Below are 20,439 nucleotides of genomic sequence, written 5' to 3' on the forward strand. Positions count from 1 at the left end.
TTCCAGTATGAAGACCCCCTCCTCATCTTTCACAATCAGCCGTAGAACTCAGCAGTTCAGTTTATACCTATACACATATGCACCCCCCATCTACACACATCACACCTCCCTCCACACCCCGCTCCCCACACATGCACACAAGTGTGTGCACGGAACCAAACGTGCTTCGCGTGGCTTCTCGCCCGGGGTTCTCAGAACTCTGGGTTTGGCCGCAGCACAGATTTGGTGCTTCTGGCTTTCCTCCAGCCCAGGGCCGGGCCGGGCCCCGTGGACGGTCCATGCACAGCCCTGCAGGAGGGCACCCGACCGAGGGGTGTATTAAGCCTGAAATCCAGCCCACGTTCCACTCACTGAGCCTGATGCCAGGGCATCGTTGTCACATCCACACAGAGCCACCTCTGGGCCGAGGCCTGATGTGCCACATTCTGGAAAGCCGGCTGCTCCCAGGGGGCTCCCCGGGCCTCAGGCTTCACGGGAAGGAGCAGTCAGGCCCCAGGCCACAGCTGGACGAAGTGTGGCCCCTCTGCCCGGACCTGGGGGGCTGTGTGTGTCTTGGGGGCAGAGCAGAAGCAAGGGACGTCCAGGAACCTGAGCCCGGGAAGTCCCAGGCCCATACTTGTCTCTGGATGTAGATGCATTGGAGTGGGTGGGAGAGGGGCAGGGAGGCAGTTCCTGGAAGTGACAGGATGCAGCCCAGGACTCATTACTGGGAAGAAGCAAGGATGCGGCAGAGGTGGGAGGGCTCCGGAAGCCTGAGTGTCCTCACACTTGGCAACCACATTTCCTGTCTGTTTCTCAGCTAGAAATCCCCACAGGCCCCACCCTAGAAAAGCAACCCCATGGCGCGTTGCACACATCACTCCCAGCGGACCCCCTCCTGTGCAGGTGAACTCAGGAGGGCCAGAGCAGGAAAACACTTGCCCAGGTCACAAAACTGGACTGGGAATTCTGGTCTCCTGCTTCCCCGTCCGGTGGCTTTTCAGCATGTTATCATGGCCTGCCTGCCCAGGAAGAACTCAAAGAAGAGGAATGAGGGCAAACTCTCATGTACAGCTTTCCCCTGGGGGACCCCGGAGGGTCTGGGCTGGTCCTCACAGCCTCCCATCCCTGGCATCCTCACTTAGGGGCCTCTGGGGGCATCACACGCGGGGACAGAGCGGCAGAGTCCCGACTCCCTTTAAAAGGGTGCGCTGGCAACTTGTGGCCATCTGGGAGACCTGGGATGAGTCTGCTGGGCTCCTTTTCAAGGTGACTTCTGGGAGGCAAGTAGTGTGGCCTTTGTCATCTGAACTTTTCCCACATTTTGCAAACTGATGCCTTCTAATTTCTCTTTTGCTGAAATGTCTTTATACCTTGAAAGCTTTTGGGGGCAGGATGGGACCTTTTAAGTACCCACCACAAGTAAGTGCCTGGTTGGAGGGCTCAGCCCCCTGAGCTACAGCCTTGCGGGGCTCTGAGCCGAGAAGGGAATGCAGATGGAAGTAAGGATCTGGGTCCTAGGCCCGAGTTTGCCACCACCTGGCTGTGTGAGCTTGGGTGAGCCCCTTAACCTCTCTGTTCCCTCTCCCTTCCCTGTGTGTGCCTGTGTACCTCCTGGCACATGGAGCACTGTGAGGATCGAATGAGATCGTGTGGCTGAAAATACAAAGAAATGTGCTGCCTTGTCAGCACCCTTGCATTGCCTTTCTTTGTTTTTTTTTTTTGGCTGTGTCGGATCTTTGTTGCTGCCTGCGGGCTTTCTCTAGTTGCAGCGAGCGGGGGCTACTCTTTGTTGCAGTGCGCTGGGTTCTCTTGTTGCAGAGCACGGGCTCTAGGTGCACGGGCTGCAGTAGTTGTGGCATGCGGGCTCAGAAGTTGTGGCTCGCGGGCTCAGAGCACAGGCTCAGTAGTTGTGGCGCATGGGCTTAGTTGCTCCGCGACATGTGGGATCTTCCCAGACCAGGGCTTGAACCCATGTCCCCTGCTTTGGCAGGTGGATTCTTAACCACTGCGCCACCAGGGAAGCCCCTGCACTGCCTTTCAGGCTGTGAAGGAAGCTGGTTGATGACTAAGGAGTTGCCGCACTTATTGTGTTTGTCTCATTGATATCCTCTTGCCTGGCATTACTTAGAAGTGCTTTCCTTCCATTCCACTGGAGCCTGGGGTCAGTGGGGAGAGCCCTAGCTCCCTGCAGGCTGCCCAGTCTCTGCTCCAGGTACCTGCACACCAGATCTTCCAGAGGCGGCAGACTTGCTACCCGCAATTCCAGGACAGCCAGCTTCGCCATCTGTCTCCTGGAGCCTGAATCTCCCACCACCCACTAGTCCATACCTTATGAGCCCTTGGGCTGCTGCAGGTGCTCAAGAGCTCCTATTCTGGGGCTCAGAGCCGTTCCCAGGACCAGTGAGGGAAAGGGGGCCTATCACCCTAGACGTCAGGGCAGAGACTCCAGACTGAGTCTAGGCCGTCCCTCTGCTATCTTGTTGCCATGGTTCTACCGTTGACCCCTCATCAGTCAGTCGTTTTTATTCCCATTTTCAGCTGAAAAAACTGAGGTTCAGACTTGCCTAAGGCCACACAGAGAATAAATGGGAGAGCCAACCCGTTCCCTTTTCCTTAATAGGTCCCGTCTGTGCCTTTCAGATGCTCCCATTCTTGGATACCCATAAGCCCAGTCTACAGAAATAATTAAATACCCAGCCTGGAGCCTGCTAGGCTCTGAATAGCCAGGATCGGGGAGGTTGAGCTTCAGAGGAAGCCCACAAAGTCATTGCTTGATTCTCATTTCCTCACAGCCACACCTGGGGAGAAAGCTTCCAGCATTACCCAGTTGGTAATTGGATAGCCAGCCTTTCCAGAGATACAAAATTTGCAAAAGTGGGAGGGTGAATAGGAGGCCTCTGTGCTTCTGAAATCCTAGAAAGGTTCGCAGAAGCCATCTGCCTGTTCTCAGGAAGGAGCTGGCTTCACATAGGCAGCCCAGGGCATTAAAGACAGCAGTCCCCAGCCTTCCTTCCCCCTGTCCTGCAAGAGCTTCCTTGTTTCTAATCTCCATCCATCCTGCTGTACTCCCCACCCTCATACCTTCAGTCTTAGAAGCAGGGAATTGTGAACTGAGAAAGGAAACTCAGAGATCTTCCAGTCCAACTCTGTGGATTAACAGGCAAAGAGACCAAGGACCAGAGAAGGGAGGCTACTTGCCCAAGGACACACAGCAAATTAATAGCTGAGCAGAAACTAGAGGTGGGCTTGCCCGGGCCAGTGCTCCTCGGGTGACCCCTTCAGAGCACACCCAAGTCATGGAAACTGGTGCCTGGAAGGAGCTCTTTATAAAGGGGCAGAGCCATAGGAACAGCCAGGGTCACAGGCAAGCAGTCTCACCTGCATCCTCTTTGATTGGATCCTCACAGCCGCCCTCTGGCAGGGTCTGGTGGGTTCCAATTCAGAGAGCAGAAAACTGAGGCCCAGAGATGACCTGTTCACTGTCCCTGGGATGCAAAAGGCAGAACAGGGCTGACATTTCAGGTCTGTTCAGCAAATGCTGATAGAGCACCTACTGTGTGGGGGGCACCGTGCTGGGCACAGAGGAAGCTGGGAAGGATGAGCAGCCCCTGCCCCGCCCAGCTCCCTGTGCGGTGGGGGGAGGATAAATTCCTGGGTGAGCAGAGAGGCAAGGGCCTGCCTGAGGGGCACCTGAGCCAGCCGTGAGGACAGGAACGGACATGGGCCGGCCTATTCCGGCAGCACTGACCTGCTGCTGTCACTCTCCCGCCCCACCCCAAGCGGGGGCTGGTCCGCTTTTGCAGCTGAGGCTCCTCTTGCATGGCTGCTGCCATCTGGGGTTGGTGAGAGCTCAGGGGCCGGAAGCCTCTTCTCTGCAGCTTCTCTGGCCCCTTCGCTTCCCCCAGCCCGTGGAGGGCTGGCTGGAGTGCTGGGCTTAGGACAGGAAGACCTGTGTTCTGGTCCTGGCCCTCCCTCTGCTCGGTCCTGGGCACATCTCACCCACTTGCTTTGAGCCCTGTCAGTAAGTGCCCAGGGCTAGCTGCTGTGGCTGCACAGCCGGCTGTGAGCTGCTGCCACCAGCTGCCTGTGACCAGTGAGCCGGTGTGCTGAGCAGTGAGGGCTGAAATCTGCTGTACGGGAGGGAGGGAGGGAAGGAGGGAGGGAGGGCGCATCGCAGCTGCCCTCCCCGTGGTCTGCACCACCACAGCCAAAACCTTGTCAGGCTAGATTTGGAAACAGGTCTCAGCAGAAGGCCAGAGGCCTCTGAGCCCCCTGCCCTCCCCAGCTACAACTGAGGGCACGCCTGCAGGTTCCAGGCGCCAAGGCAGCCAGGCCGTGACCTGTTTTCCCGGTTGGGGTGGATGGGGCCCGGGAGTGAGTTTGCCCTGATTTTCTGAGCCCTCTGCCCGCCCTGCTGCCCACGGCTCTGACGGACTGCCTTCAGAAGGTGAGAGCTGCCCTCCACCTGGCTGTGCTGAGGGAGACTAAAAATAGCCTGGAGCCAGCCCTGGAAAGGGAGGAGACGGGAGGGGAGCGGGAGGCGGGGCGGGTAGGGGCACAGGTGCAGGACCGCTGCCAGCACGGCCTGTGCAGGGCCCCCAGGGCCCCGTGGCGGGGTCCAACCCTGACCCCCACAACATGCCAGCAATTTGGCTCTCCCCTCATCGCTGAACCTCAGGTTTCTCCTCTGGAAAGTGGGACTGTGCCTGCCTCAGAGGGTGGTGCGAAGGGGAAATGAGGTCATGATGTGAACTGAACCAGAAGCTCTGGGGTAGGCCCAGCCATCTGGGTTGTAACAGGCCTCTGGGGGATTCCGCTGTGCGCTCAAGTTGAGGACCACCGTTCCAGGCGAGCAGAGCTGCTTGTATCTAACTCAGTTGCAAAGCAGCTGCCTGATGACCTGCCCCGGTCTCTGATCCTCCTCTGTGAGGCAGGGCAGGAACTGCTGGCTTCTTCCTGTTGGCTGGGTCTCCCACTCAGTGGGGGCAATGAGCTTTGGGGCCTCAGGGTCTATGCCCCTGAAAGCCTGTGATGTTGGGACCCGGGGTCGTCGATCCCACCAGAGCCTAAGGAAGGGCTCCTACCTTCCTGCCAGAGGTGTGGCACTGGGGAGCAGCAGAAGGCCCAACACCTCCACCCTCATCCCAGTGCTGCTGTGTCTGGGCTGTGCGCCCTGGAGCAAGTCACTTTCCCTCTCTGAGCCTCACTTCCCCATGTACTGTCCTCTGTTTCATGGAAGAGGAGACTGAGGCACAGAGAGGTGAAGCTGCTTCCAGCTGTTAAGGGTCAGTGAACATGAGGCTGAAGGTGCAGACTGTTGGCATGACCTCCCCCTCCAGGCCCTCCCAGATCCACTGCTACTTGGGGTTGAGCAGAGCAGGTGCTGTGGGGGTCCTGGAACCAGCCTGACCTGAAGCAGCTCAGTGCCAGATAACCAATGTGTGGCAGCCAGAGGTCTGTCCCATGCTAGGGAAGAAACCCCTTGTGGTTTTAAGAGTTGGGGATTTGGGGGCTGCAGCTGATGAATAAGGAATGAAGCGAGCTTATGAGCAGGCATGAGAAGAAGTTGTGTGTCAGAGCCCCAGATTTCTTCCAGACCAGTGATGGGCATGGTCTGAACCACGGGACCTTGTTAAGAATTTCTGGGTCTTTATTCAAAATATATGTCCAGAGTTTCTTTTCCAGCAGGGCCCCTGGCTCCTAAATACAGTAAGCAAGGATAGGGGAGCTGGATGGTGGCTGTGTTTTATGGGGATAAGGATGTTAATAATAATAACTAGCATCTACTGAGCAGCTGCTAGGTGCTGGGCTGTGAGCATCTTTAGTGTTTAAAATTCTATGAACTAGATAGTATGCCCAGTTATAGATGGAAAAACACTGACGCAGAGACATGTGGTAACTGGCTGAAGGCCAAATTGTGAAAATGTGGAGGAGCCGGATTTGAATCCAGATCTGCCTCCCAAGTCCATGTTATTTCTACTGCACCGGCTGCCTCCCCCAAAAACCCTACCCTCCGCCCCAAAGGCCCCGCCCCCTGACTCTGCTGTGTCGCAGGGTACGACTTTGCGGCAGTCCTCGAGTGGTTCGCCGAGCGGGTCGATCGCATCATCCTGCTCTTCGACGCCCACAAGCTGGACATCTCTGATGAGTTCTCAGAAGTCATCAAGGCCCTCAAGAACCACGAGGACAAGATGCGGGTGGTGCTGAACAAGGCGGACCAGATTGAGACGCAGCAGCTGATGCGGGTGTACGGGGCCCTCATGTGGTCCCTGGGGAAGATCGTGAACACCCCGGAGGTGATCCGGGTCTACATCGGCTCCTTCTGGTCCCGCCCCCTTCTCATCCCAGACAACCGGAAGCTCTTTGAGGCCGAGGAGCAGGACCTATTCAGAGACATCCAGAGTCTGCCGCGAAACGCTGCCCTGCGCAAGCTGAACGACCTCATCAAGAGGGCCAGGCTGGCCAAGGTGAGGCTACCTGGGGGGGTGGGGGGGATGGGCAGCATGGGCGGGGCCAATGGTTTGGGGTGGGGGGGTTAGCTGCAAGAGCTGCGGGGGGAAGGGGGGCAGAGCAGGAGAGTGTGGTGTCAATGATCACAAGCCCTGGCGTCAGATGGCCAGATTGGACTCAACTCCACAGTTTACTGTGCATCCCGACCCCAGCAAGGCCCTTAGTTGTGCTGTGCCTGTTTCCACATAAGTAAAATGAAAGGGTTAGAAGAATAAAGAACGGAAAAGCCCTCATCACAGTGCCTGGCATCCTCAGAAGTGCTTTGTACACATCAGCTGTTGTTACTGTCTTCCTCATCAACGTCATCACCAGAATTTCCATCCCTGTTATGCCTTGACCTTACCCTCCCCACAATCTCACCTTTCCCTGGGATTCAGCAAAACAACGTGCGTTGCAAGCAGCGGGAGAGAAAGAGGATGGAGACAGAAATAATTTCGGAAGTAGGAGCAGGAGGGGGGGGATCAATGGGAAGAGATGGGGTGAGAGCCGCCCTAGAGGGAAGGAAAGAACTGAGGTCTCCATCTGAACGTTTCTCTCCGCCCCTGTTATTCAGGTTCATGCCTACATCATCAGCTCTCTGAAGAAGGAGATGCCCTCGATGTTCGGAAAGGACAACAAGAAGAAGGAGCTGGTGAACAACCTGGCCGAGATTTATGGCCAGATCGAGCGGGAGCACCAGATCTCACCTGGGGACTTTCCCAACCTGAAGAGGATGCAGGTAACCAGGGTCTGGGGCCCCAGGAAAGGAGCAAGCCGGCTAAGCAGCCTGAGCTTGGAGGAGGCCACACTTGGATTCCCTGCGTGGAAACTCAACCCAGAATCAGTAGGCAGGCCGGCAGATGGCCCTGGGTCTGCCCTTCCTGCTGGGCTGGCACTGGCCCAACGGGGGCCGTATCTGGGCCCAGGGAGAAACATGGAGCCCCAGCGCTCCCAGTGGGCAGCAGTGTTAGAGGATGTTCGGGGGTCTGATACCTCAAGTTCATGACCTTCCCCAGTCCTGGCCACCACAGGTTTGGAATCCTCACCACATCATGTGAAACAGGACAAGTCACCTGACATTCTCCTGACCCTGTATTGCTTAAGTTTACCACTGAGCTCCTCCTTGGGAGCAATTTGGGACATAAGCCACAGAGAAGCAGAAGTCTGCCCAGGAGCTCACCATCTTTGGAGCATACCATGGGCCCCTCTCTTGGGCCAGGGTCAGTCACACATAGTTTCTTATGTGTGAAAAGTCGTCTGAGGGAGTTATTTCATCCTCCTTTTAGGATGAAACAGTCCTCTGAGGTAGGCATTTCATCCTCCTTTTACAGATGAGCAAACTGAGGTTTACAAAGGTAATTAACCTGCCTACGGTTTTAGTAATGTTTACACAGCCTGCAAGTAGAAACCCCAGGAGTGTCCAAGGTCTAAGGAAAAAACTACCACACCATACTAACTGGATCCTCTCTGACCCTCTCTCTTTTCATCTACATACTGAGGCTACAAAAATACCACCTTATATGGATACTGTGGGCGTATATCAGATAATATTGTGGGCGTATATCAGATAATACTTGCAAGGCACTTAGCATGGCCTGGCACCAACTATGCTCTTAAAATGCAGTAGCAAATTAGGTGAGATGTCACCAGTAGAGGAAGCTGCCTGATGAGCGCAAGGAACCTAGCTCTCTGCACAATTTTTGCAACTTCTCATGAGTAATTCTCATGTAATTATTTTAAAATGAAGGGCTTCCCTGGTAGCGCAGTGGTTAAGAATCCGCCTGCCAATGCAGGGGACAGGGGTTCAAGCCCCGGCCTGGGAAGATCCCACATGCCGCGGAGCAACTAAGCCCGTGCGCCACAACTACTGAGCCTGCTCTCTAGAGGCCGTGAGCCACAACTACTGAAGCCCGCGCGCCTAGAGCCCGTGCTCCGCAACAAGAGAAGCCACCATAATGAGAAGCCCGCGCACCGCAACAAAGAGTAGCCCGCGCTCCCTGCAAATAGAGAAAGCCCGCACGCAGCAACGAAGACCCAAAGCAGCCAAAAATAAACAATAAAATAAATAAATGTATTAAAAAATAAAATATAAAAATGAAAAGTTTTTAAGAATTAGGGAATTAGGAAAAACTAGCAGCAGATGTAGTAGTAATATTGTTTTTGCTCTTGTTGCTTTTAGGGTTTCAGAATATCAGTATAGTCCCAAATACGCATTTTTAATTTCCTATCTAGTAAAATAAAAAGAAAGAAAGAATAGACATCCAAAGCACGCATTTGTTCATGTATGCATTCATTCCTATAACCACCTACCGGGAGCCAGTCACTACTTTCAGAATTGTTTCAACTTTCAGTTTCTCTTTGTATTAAGAATTTAATGATCTGTAAGCAAACATTTGGGGAAGATGACATTTGAAAGGGACCATATGACTTTTTAATGTGAGGAATTCTTTTGCAACATAAATGGTTTCACCTTCTCACTTGTTTGCCTGTCTGACGTCAGTTTCTGTTAGGGATGCTGGATCAGTATGTAAATGGCTGTCCGGTGGGGGCATATGTGTGGGCTGATGGGAGCAACCCTCACATCCTCTGGAAGATACTGGGACCCCCTAGTTGGGAGCCCACCAAACACGCTTAGATGTGGACAGGCTGGGAGAGACAGGGACCTTAGGAGGTCGTGCTGAGGGCAGGATAAAAGGCTTGTCAGCTCCACCGTCCCCCCCCCCAGCCCCCCCAGCCTCCCTGGTCCAGCCCTGCCCTAGAAGGGAGGTGAGAATGCCCAGGCTCACACTTGGTCTTGAAATGTAGCCGTGGGTGTTTTCTGAATTTTTCTGCAGTGAACTCAGCATGCTTGTCCTGAGACTGTCCCCTGTGCACTGGCCTCATCCCAGTGTCCTGAGATTGCTGTGGCCAGAGCCAGGGTGGGAGCAGGAAACTCTTGTCTTATCATTATAGAGGCAAAGGAGAAGCTGGATGCTTGAAACTCAGGACCTTTCAAAACGGCAAAGACATGCAAAGCAGAACATATTTCTTTTACTGTGTGCTGTGGGGGTCATGCGAAGTCAAGGAGGGGAGCTGTTGCCCGTGCCTACTGAGTTGGAACCCTCAGGGAGAAGCCAGTAGTCACCTTATCTTTGATAAAGGAGGCAGGAATGTACAGTGGAGAAAGGACAGCCTCTTCAATAAGTGGTGCTGGGAAAACTGGACAGGTACATGTATAAGTATAAGATTAGATCACTTCTTAACACCATACACAAAAATAAGCTCAAAATGGATTAAAGACCTAAATGTAAGGCCAGAAACTAGCAAACTCTTAGAGGAAAACATAGGCAGAACACTCTATGACATAAATCACAGCAAGATCCTTTTTGACCCACCTTCTAGAGAAATGGAAATAAAAACAAAAATAAACAAATGGGACCTAATGAAAGTTCAAAGCTTTTGCACAGCAAAGGAAACCATAAACAAGACCAAAAGACAACCCTCAGAATGGGAGAAAATATTTGCAAATGAAGCAACCGACAAAGGATTAATTTCCAAAATATACAAGCAGCTCATGCAGCTCAATAACAAAAAAACAAACAACCCAATCCAAAAATGGGCAGAAGACCTAAATAGACACTTCTCCAAAGAAGATATACAGACTGCCAACAAACACATGAAAGAATGCTCAACATCACTAATCATTAGAGAAATGCAAATCAAAACTACAATGAGGTATCACCTCACACCAGTCAGAATGGCCATCATCAAAAAATCTAGAAACAATAAATGCTGGAGAGGGTGTGGAGAAAAGGGAACACTCTTGCACTGCTGGTGGGAATGTGAATTGGTTCAGCCACTATGGAGAACAGTATGGAGGTTCCTTAAAAAACTACAAATAGAACTACCATATGACCCAGCAATCCCACTACAGGGCATATACCCAGAGAAAACCAAAATTCAAAAAGAGTCATGTACCAAAATGTTCACTGCAGCTCTATTTACAATAGCCCGGAGATGGAAACAACCTAAGTGCCCATCATCGGATGAATGGATAAAGAAGATGTGGCACATATATACAATGGAATATTACTCAGCCGTAAAAAGAAACGAAATTGAGCTATTTGTAATGAGGTGGATAGACCTAGAGTCTGTCATACAGAGTGAAGTAAGTCAGAAAGAGAAAGACAAATACCGTAGGCTAACACATATATGTGGAATTTAAGGGAAAAAAATGTCATGAACAACCTAGGGGTAAGACAGGGATAAAGACACAGACCTACTGGAGAACGGACTTGAGGATATGGGGAGAGGGAAGGGTGAGCTGTGACAAAGCGAGAGAGAGGCATGGACATATATACACTACCAAACGTAAGGTAGATAGCTAGTGGGAAGCAGCCGCATAGCACAGGGATATAAGCTCCGTGCTTGGTGACCGCCTGGAGGGGTGGGATAGGGAGGGTGGGCGGGAGGGAGACGCAAGAGGGAAGAGATATGGGAACATATGTATATGTATAACTGATTCACTTTGTTATAAAGTAGAAACTAACACACAATTGTAAAGCAATTATACCCCAATAAAGATGTTAAAAAAAAAAAAGAAAGAAAACTCTCTCCAGATAATCCCGAGAGCATCCTGATTAAGAACTGCTGGCTTAGGAATGACCTGTGGCTTCTACCATGATTTGTTTCTAGTTGCCTAGGCCTCCATTTTTCCTTCCCTAAATAGTGATAGCATGTGATTTCCCACTTGCAGAAGGTCACGGGGGAGTGAATGAGATAATTAACGTAGTGAAAGCACTTCCAGCGTTCTTGAGGATAACCCTTATTGAAGTAGACACCCGCATGACTCAGTCTCAGAGGGGTACAGCATTCAAGAACCACTCACTGTTCAATAGCCAAAACTAACTTAAAGAGAAATTTAATTATAGTCATCCCTCGGTAACCACAGGGGATTGGTTCCAGGACCCTCCACAGATACCGAAATCCATGGATGCTCAAGTTCCTTATATAGAAGGGTGAGGTACAGCTGGCCCTCTTGTATCCACAGATGCAGAACCCTCGGATACACAGAGCTGACTGTATTTGCTTTCTAGAACGCTGGAGGAAATCCAAATGAATCCGACCAGTAATGGTTAAATTTCCCTTCCTTCTCCAACCCCTGCAACGATTTTCTCTCTTGAAAAATCCAGCAAGAGCCAACGTGCCTTTTTTCTCCTCCTCTCATATCTTTTGTGGATCTCCTTCCATTGTCTTCTGTCCTCACCTTCTTTCTTCTCTCTCTTTCTGCAGGACCAGCTGCAGGCCCAGGACTTCAGCAAATTCCAGCCACTGAAAAGCAAGCTGCTGGAGGTGGTGGACGACATGCTGGCCCATGACATTGCCCAGCTCATGGTGCTGGTGCGCCAGGAGGAGACACAGCGGCCCGCCCAGATAGTGAAGGGCGGAGCATTTGAGGGCACTCTGCACGGCCCCTTCGGGCACGGCTATGGGGAGGGGGCTGGGGAGGGCATCGATGATGCTGAGTGGGTGGTGGCCAGGGACAAACCCATGTACGATGAGATCTTCTACACCCTGTCCCCGGTGGATGGCAAGATCACGGGCGCCAATGCCAAGAAGGAGATGGTGCGCTCCAAGCTGCCCAACAGCGTGCTGGGTAAGATCTGGAAGCTGGCCGACATCGACAAGGATGGCATGTTGGATGACGAGGAGTTCGCACTGGCTAACCACCTCATCAAGGTGAAGCTGGAGGGCCATGAGCTGCCCAACGAGCTGCCCGCCCACCTCATACCCCCGTCCAAGAGGAAAGCCACTGAGTGATGGGGGGCGGGGAGGTCCAGAGCAGGCAGGAGTTAGAGGAGATGGGAGAGGCGATCACACACACACACACACACACACACACACGTTGGGAACAGCACTGCGGATAAGGGGACAGTGATCCCTAGGTCTCCAGGTGGATCTTCGTGTGGACACATCTCCAAGTTCTCGGCGTTGCCTGAGGCACCGGAGCGCTCCCAGGGTGCCGGGTATCAAGCCTAGGTCTCCATCCCTCTTTCCCTCCCTATTCCACTGCCCAGAGACCCGCCTTCTCCCACAGAGGGGGCAGTTCACTCACCCACAGATGGCCCACCTACCTCCAGATTCCCCGGACTCAGAGCATATGGAAAAGGCTTCTCACTTAATAGACAATCCACTTTTTTTCTGTGCTTTCTCCCCCCTCTTTGGCTTCCTCATATGAAGTCTGCTCTGGGACCAGGAGATGGGAGGGGAGGGGAGCTGCGGCAGGGAGGGGAGGGGAGGAGGGAAGCGTCCTCAGCGAACCAAGCCCCAGACTTGAAGACACGTGGCCCCGAGCCCTGTTCTCTCCCAGGCTTAGGCTCTGACTGCCTTGGCAGGCCTGGCTTTGAAACCTGCTTGCGCTTCACTTCAAAGAATCCCAGAACCAGAGAGAGAAGGGAAAAACTCGGCGGGAAAGAAAGCAAAGAAACTGTTCTGTCATCCTCTGCTCTCATAGCCAGTCAAGGTGGGTTTTATTCCACAGATTCTGGGACATTCATATTTTTTCCCACCTGGCCTCTATGTATCGATGCTTGTACTCGACTCACATTTATCCAGCCTCTTCTGAGTGCCAGGAGCTGTGTTAGGCACTTTATATACATTATCCCATGTGGTCCTCACCACGCTCCGAGGAAGTATGTGTTAGTCCCTCCAATTTGCAGAGAGGAGCCTGAGACTCGAGTTCAGGTGACCCTCCCAGGGTCACAGAACTCACATGTGATAGGGCGAGGGCCACAGACGCTGCCCTCTGCTGGGATGATGTGCGGGATCCCAGCGTTTCTGGCTGATGATAGACCGCGGCAGATAAGCTGAGCACACAGCCCCCTCGTGGCCTCCCGGAGCGGGCTGGCGAGGGAGAAGGGCCAGCCAGCATCTGGTGGGCCATCAGTCTGGCCATCTGTCACAGCACAGAAGCAAACCGTGCCTTCCGGCGACGCTCCCCATGTTCCTAAAATCGCAGAAGCCCGACAGCACCAGCGGGAGAGTGGGCTGGCCTGTTGGGTGCTGTTTGCCTCTGTCTCTGCTCTGCCTCCCACCCAGTAGCCTGAATCATCCCAGCTCAAATGCAGCCACCAACTCTTACCCAGTGGGACCTCCTGCTGATTCTCTGAAGGCCAGTTTGGGAGGTCTAAGGTCGTGTTCCCTGCAGGACCCCCGGGAGTCCGCGGTGTCCTCGGCAAATCCCCACCGTTCCCGGTGCCCTACAGTCTTCCTCATGGTCTCTCCCTTGGCTTGCTTCGCAGCCACTGACTCAGTCACTTTGTATGCCATGCTCCTACTGTGATGGAAAACGAAAACAAGTATAACTTATTTTGTATCTATGTTGAGACTATATAGAGAATATTCTGTGTATCTACGATGTGCTTACTACTGCAGTGCATTTGTCCTCAGTGTTCATGTCAATATAGCACACTTATCCTTTGGTACACGCTTGGCCGCAGAGCATCATTCCGTGGGAGGCTGAGGAGAGGAGCTGGACTCTTACTCGGGCATCTTGGGCAGAGGATCGGGGCCGCCCATAGCCAGCATCCACAAGTAGCGTCCCATTGGCCTGGTGCCTCTCCAGGCCCGTTGCCCTGGTGGAACCCCACTGACACTCTGGACGGAAGATGGTCCCCAACTCCTGGGGTTCCTTCTGCATCCGTACATTTCTCTTTCTCATGAAATGAACACCAAAGGAAAACCAAGGCAGAGAGGTCTGACCTCCTCTAACTCAAGGGCCAAGCCCAGCAAAGGGACCATTTCTCACCTCTTCGCCTTTACTTGAGCCGAAGGAGAAATGGGAAGGAGACAGCAGAGGGAGGGGCGGTTTCTGTCATTATTTTAGATAAAAGGGGGTGTCTGTCCCCTCACCCCAACGCCTCGTGGACACATGTGCCACCTTCCTGCCTGTCTCCCCTCCCTTCCTCAGGACTCCACCCCGGAGAGATCTGGGAGGCATGTGGGAGTTCGTGTTGCCATCTGCTGAGAAAGAGGAGATGGGGCTTGAGGCCCCTCCCCACGGGTGAGGGGACAGATGAGGGACACTTCCTCTGGGGCTGTCCCTCTGCCCCTGCTGCCTCGACCTACTGACCTCTTGTGGGCTCTGGGGGCCTGCAGAGATCCCCTGCCTCAGCCTCGAAAACATGTAATGTGGACAGCAGAGCCACGTCACAGCAGTCTCACCGGCAAGAACCCCCAGAGGCTCCGCTGGCCTGTCGCTCCTTCCCCCAAACTCAGCCTGGGCCACAGAAATGCTCAGACAGGAGGAGCCACGCCCTCTGCCCCTGTGTCCAGAAAGCCTGCCCCTGGCACCTGAGGACTAAGCCATGACCAAAGCCCAGTCACGTACAGGGGACGCTGCTGCCACAGCAGGGCCTGGCCTCCGTTTTCAGGGTGGGAAGAGGTTTCCCTGAGTCACCCCACTCCCATTTGTCCCTTCTGTTCCAAGAATCTACATTTATGTGTTGGCTGGTCAGAATTAGCACAGCCATGTGGGGGGAATAGGCTTATTTCCCCTATGAGATGTTAACTAGCCTCTATACATATTCAATCTTTTATTCTTTAATTTGTCCATCCATCCATTTATCCATCAAGTCATCGTTTCATTCAGAAGACACTGAGAATCTCCTGCCCTAAGATGAGGTTCATACATCCATTGAGCCATTCAAAAACACTTGATAAATGCCGCTTGCGCAGGGGGCAAGTCCTAGACGGAGCCAATCAGATTGCAGCTCTCGAAGAGCTCACAGCCTAATTGGGGAAGTGAGACATTTACACAAACATCGATAATACAATGAGGGACCATGACAGGTCCTGGGATGGGGGAGTGCCGGAAAAGTGGAGGCTCACGAGAGTCAGAAATGGCCTCCAACTGGAGAGAAGGTGGTCAGAGAAAGCCTGGGGCAAGGGTGGGGCACTTGAGCTGAACCCGAAACATTCTGGAGTCTGCCTCTTGTGCCCATCTCTCTTCTCTAATACAAGGAAGACAGGATTTTTATACAAAAGTAAACACACCGCATTCCCAGCCCACAAAATCATGACTGACTCGGAACCGCTGATGTATTTGAGGAAAAGCATGATGAGAATTTTGTCCCTGGGGACTGTGCTGGTTTTTTCACAGGCCATTTCAAGTAAAAATTTTATCAGTATCTTTCAAGTTGAAATTTTCAGTGCTTGGAGAAAAAGAAAAATGGTAACAGGGATGGTAAGTTATCCCAGCTGGAGCCATGAGGGAAATGGAGGTTGTAAGGGACATGGCTCTCCGCTCGACCTCCCCCTGGAGGTCATTAATGCTGTTCCCCACAGTGTGGTTCTCAGGTCCTTCTGGCACAGGGAGGACCGAACTTTCTACTCCTTTAAAGTTAAGGAAAACGTAAATAAGACGGAAAGACAACCCTTAGAATGGGAGAAAATATTTGCAAATGAAGCAACCGACAAAGGATTAATCTCCAAAATTTACAAGCAGCTCATGCAGCTCAATATCAAAAAAACAAACAACCCAATCCAGAAATGGGCAGAAGACCTAAATAGACATTTCTCCAAAGAACATATACAGACTGCCAACAAACACATGAAAGAATGCTCAACGTCACTAATCGTTAGAGAAATGCAAATCAAAAGTACAATGAGGTATCATCTCACACTGGTCAGAATGGCCATCATCAAAAAATCTACACATAATAAATGCTGGAGAGGGTGTGGAGGAAAGGGAACCCTCTTGCACTGGTGGTGGGAATGTAAATTGATACAGCCACTATGGAGAACAGTATGGAGGTTCCTTAAAAAACTAAAAAGAGAACTACCATATGACCCAGCAATCCCACTACTGGGCATATACCGTGAGAAAACCATAATTCAAAAAGAGTCATGTACCACAATGTTCACTGCAGCTCTATTTACAATAGCCAGGACATAGAAGCAACCTGAGCGTCCATCGACAGATGAATGGATAAAGAAGATGTGGCACATACATACAATGGAATATTACTCAGCCATAAAAAGAAAGGAAATTGAGTTATTTGTAGTGAGGTGGATGGACCTAGAGTCTGTCATACAGAGTGAATAAGTCAGAAAGAGGAAAACAAATACCGTATGCTAACACATATATATGGAATCTAAAAAAAAAAAAAAAAGGTTCTGAAGAACCTAGGGGCAGGACAGGAATAAACTTGAGGACCCAGGGAGGGGGAAGGCTAAGCTAGGACGAAGTGAGAGAGTGGCATGGACATATATACACTATCAAATGTAAAATAGCTAGCTAGTGGGAAGCAGCCGCATAGCAAGGGAGATCAGCTTGGTGCTCTGTGACCACCTAGAGGGGTGGGATAGGGAGGGTGGGAGGGAGACGCAAGGGTGAGGAGATATGGGGATATATGTATATGTATAGCTGATTCACTTTGTTATAAAGCAGAAAGTAACACACCATTGTAAAGCAATTAGACTCCAGTAAAAATGTTAAAAAAAAAAAAAAAAGGTGAGCTGCATGACTTGCTTTGGCTCGCGAGATATGGTGGTCGGCGACGTGTCCCCTCCTGGCGGAAACAAGCATGCGGTTTGCCACATTCTGCTTCCCTTGCCTGGTCGGGAATGCACGTGGGAGCCTTAGTGAGCCCAAGTTCCTGGGTCACTCTGAAATCCCTTACCAGTCTGCACTGGACAGGTGGCACGAGCAAGATGTGAACTCTAGTGATTTTAATTTTAAGCCGCTGACAGTCATGGGCTATTTATCACCCAGCATCACTGAGACTATCACAGCCAAAATACCTGCTAAGTTCTTCCAAAAGTTTAGTCCATTGAGTAAGTGTAAAGGAAAGTCTTCTAGGAGATTGAGTTTCTGCTTTCTCCAGAACCAAGTTCACCTGAAGCTCAAGGCTTAAGTGATTTACACAAAGCCTTTTAGTGTCTGAGCCATATTCTGCAATGTCCCAGCCCCAGCCCTTCCATATCGCTTTTTAAGCCGGAGAACTTTGCACTAATGGAGGCAAATGCTGATAGGCCCTGTCTTCTTTCTGTGATAATATAGATGCTGGGGATTGAATGGGCATTTGTCTGCCTAGAGCTAAACAGAGAGTGCACGGGTTGGAGAGAGAAGAACTACAATCCCCAGACTCCCTTGCAGCCAGGCTCAGGATGTGGTTTAGGTCCGCCAACCAGATGTACTCGTGGGAGAGTTTACTGAAGCAGATCATGCCAGAGGTGGACCCAGCAGCTAACACAGAAGCTTCCTGACTTCACAGCTTCCTTTTCATGCTCAAGAAGCTAGAGGCCTTGCTTGTGAGGTCAGATGAAGCAGTGGCCTGCACTAGTGACAGCACAGCAAATGATCGTATGCCACCTAACCAGAGGGCCTGAGCACTGCTGAGACGTGCAGACGGGACCCAGGCTGCAACAGGGCAGGCTTCCTGGAGGGGTGTGTGGGGGTGTGTGTGTATGTGTGTGCTGGGAGGATACCCTGAAGTGGTTCTTGCAGGATAAGTGAGGAAGGGAGGGAATCACTCTCCAGAGAGAGTGATGACTGGGGAATTTTCAAAGTAATAATCCCTTTCTAAGAATCCAGGGGGTACGAACGTGTGTACTTCGAATACTTGAGACTATAAAATAAGGAAATGGTAAAAAAAAAATAGCAGTTCTATCTCCTCCCTTAGAATTTCATGGGGAGAGTTTCCCCCAACCCCTTCCCAGGAAACGTGATTAAAGCATAATAGCGACAACCATGGCGTGAGGGCTGGTCAGCATGTACACATCTCATTACCCAGAGAAGACGTGGGAAGTGCAAGGACTGGGGCTCAGGCTACCTGAGCTCCAGCATCAGGATAAGCCACGCGGCCTCTCTGTGCCTCTGTTTATTTTTCCCCTAAGTAGGGATCATTTCAATTTTGGGGAGGTACTGTGAAAATACAAAGAGACAACAGGTGGGAAAGCTCACAGTAACATAAATGCTGCACACGTGAGTTTTGTTGGCATGCTGGAAGAGGCACGATTCAGGGAAGAGGCAAGAATCCTACGTACGGGAGGGAGGGAAGGAAAGCAGCCACGCCCCAAAAAGGCACAGAGAGAAAGAAGAACGGAAGAGGTGTGGAGGATCTGGGAAGCGCAGACTTGCAGTGCCTGAATTCTTGAACTGTGCCCGGCGGCTGGAGACTACCTGCGGGTACCTGCAGGCCCTAGACCGCCAGGGCCCCGGCCACCTGGGTAAATGCACAGCCCTGCATCTCCGCTTGGCCTCCCTGCCTGGCCTCCCAGCCACCGCGCTCTGGTGCTGGCAGAGGGCTGTGAACAATCAAGGTGCACTCGCCAGGTGGGCTGGAGGGGCAGCGTGACAGCCTGGCTCCAACACAGGCCACCTACGGATGTCACAGGTCGTAGCAGATCCTCCAGGATATTGAATACACAACCCAAATATCAAAGGTTTATCTTCATTTACAAAGTTCCAGAATCACACTCTTATGTGAGGTGAAGTCTCCTTTTCTACCAGCCTGTGTTTTGTTTGCTTTGAAATAGCATTTCTTAACCCTTGTTTGAGACAAGGAGCTAAGAGAGTAGCAAATGCCAGATGAGAGTAGAAAGGAGATGACCCTCATTGCATCCCAGCCCCACTGTGGGATGGGACTGGGATTTGGCTCACCTTCGAGAGAATCTCACTTCCTGGTGTAACGATGATGCTAGTGAAATGTGACTTCAGTCCACGCCTCCCTTCTCACAGCCCACTTCCTCTCTTTTCTCTTTCTCCTGCTCTTCTTCCCACCCCCATCCAGGGTGCCAGAGGACCACTTCTCCCCAGCTGAGCATTCTGCCCTTTCCAGACCAGTGATACACACACACACACACCCCCCACTCGCAGTAGCCGTGTCTGTTCCCTCCCATGGAGCTGAGTCCTGCCATGGGACCACTGGCTGATCTGAGGAACTGAGTCTGCATGTGTGACCATGGGGTCAGATGCTGTGGCCGTGACTCTGGTCACAGGTATGAGTCTAGCAGGATGGCCCAGTGGGAAAGGTCCTAGTCAATCCATCAGAGAAGAAGGCTTGAGATTCAGTATCAGGCGGGTGTTGGGACACACCACCATGCAGGCACCTGCTCCTATGCAGGCTTCCCCTCTGGATCTTATCTACTTCCTAAATACCTCCACAGCTTTCTCGGCAGTACACAGCAATTCCCCAATTCCAGAAAATTCTACTCCTCAGGAATAGGCCACGCATGAAAAGATATAACTGCAAGGAAGTCAGCTGGTGCTTCTTGCCCTGAGCAGAGTAACCGTCCAGAGCAGCCTGGAGCAGATGCAGCTTGTCCTCTTGATCCTCTGGCACGTCCAGGGACCACAGGAAGCGAGGCCTGAGATAACAGCAGCCCTGAACTCTGCAGTGACATTTCCTGGAACTTCTTGAGAAGAAGAGAAAACAAGCAAACTGACTCTGAGCTGCCGTGCCCGGCCAGATGTCACTCCTCAGTCCTGGGGATTGACTTAATGTCTGCTTTGGAATCCAGGTCTAGTGGTCTGTGTACAAGAAGGGCCACTTCACACACCAAGGATTGCAGCTGGGCTGCCTCGACTGGATAATGACAAAAGTCCACAAGCTGGGATTTTCCAAGACCTAATTCAAATGGATCAATGGCATTGGCATACGTGTTGAATTTCACCACCCAGATGATGAAGTCCTTCAGGGCGCGGAACACGCGTAGCCCAGTGCAGGGGTGCCTCGCTGTGTCACCTGGATGGTCCTCGAGTGCTCATTTCCCGAGCTGCAGGTCGTGCTGCCAGCTGCCCGCCCTCAGCTTCAAGCCGTCTCCAGAAATTACCCTCAGCGGCCTCCCCCCGGTGCCACACCCTCTCCCCAGGAACAGCTGCACCCAGTGTGGGGTCAGTGAGAGGCTACAAAGGCCTGGCCCCTTGCCCCACCTGGAACGGTTCCGAAGCGCCCTCTCATTTTAGAATTCCACACGGGCTCAGCC

General features: G+C 52.1%; 1 protein-coding gene across 1 annotated transcript in view; it reads left to right on the plus strand.

Annotated features, from left to right (window-relative positions):
* EHD3 (EH domain containing 3) overlaps positions 1 to 13,911 on the plus strand; it is a 30,787-nt gene extending 16,876 nt beyond the window's left edge. Inside the window, exons 4-6 of the mRNA XM_082672487.1 lie at positions 6,037 to 6,449; positions 7,046 to 7,210; positions 11,743 to 13,911. Coding sequence (XP_082528613.1) covers positions 6,037 to 6,449; positions 7,046 to 7,210; positions 11,743 to 12,270 — 1,106 coding nt within the window. The 3' untranslated portion in view covers positions 12,271 to 13,911. The remainder of the gene's footprint in view (positions 1 to 6,036; positions 6,450 to 7,045; positions 7,211 to 11,742) is intronic.
* Positions 13,912 to 20,439: the final 6,528 nt, after the last annotated feature.

This window comes from Grampus griseus (genome assembly GCF_964374135.1).
Source record: "Grampus griseus genome assembly, chromosome: 15".
Lineage (NCBI taxonomy): Eukaryota > Metazoa > Chordata > Mammalia > Artiodactyla > Delphinidae > Grampus > Grampus griseus.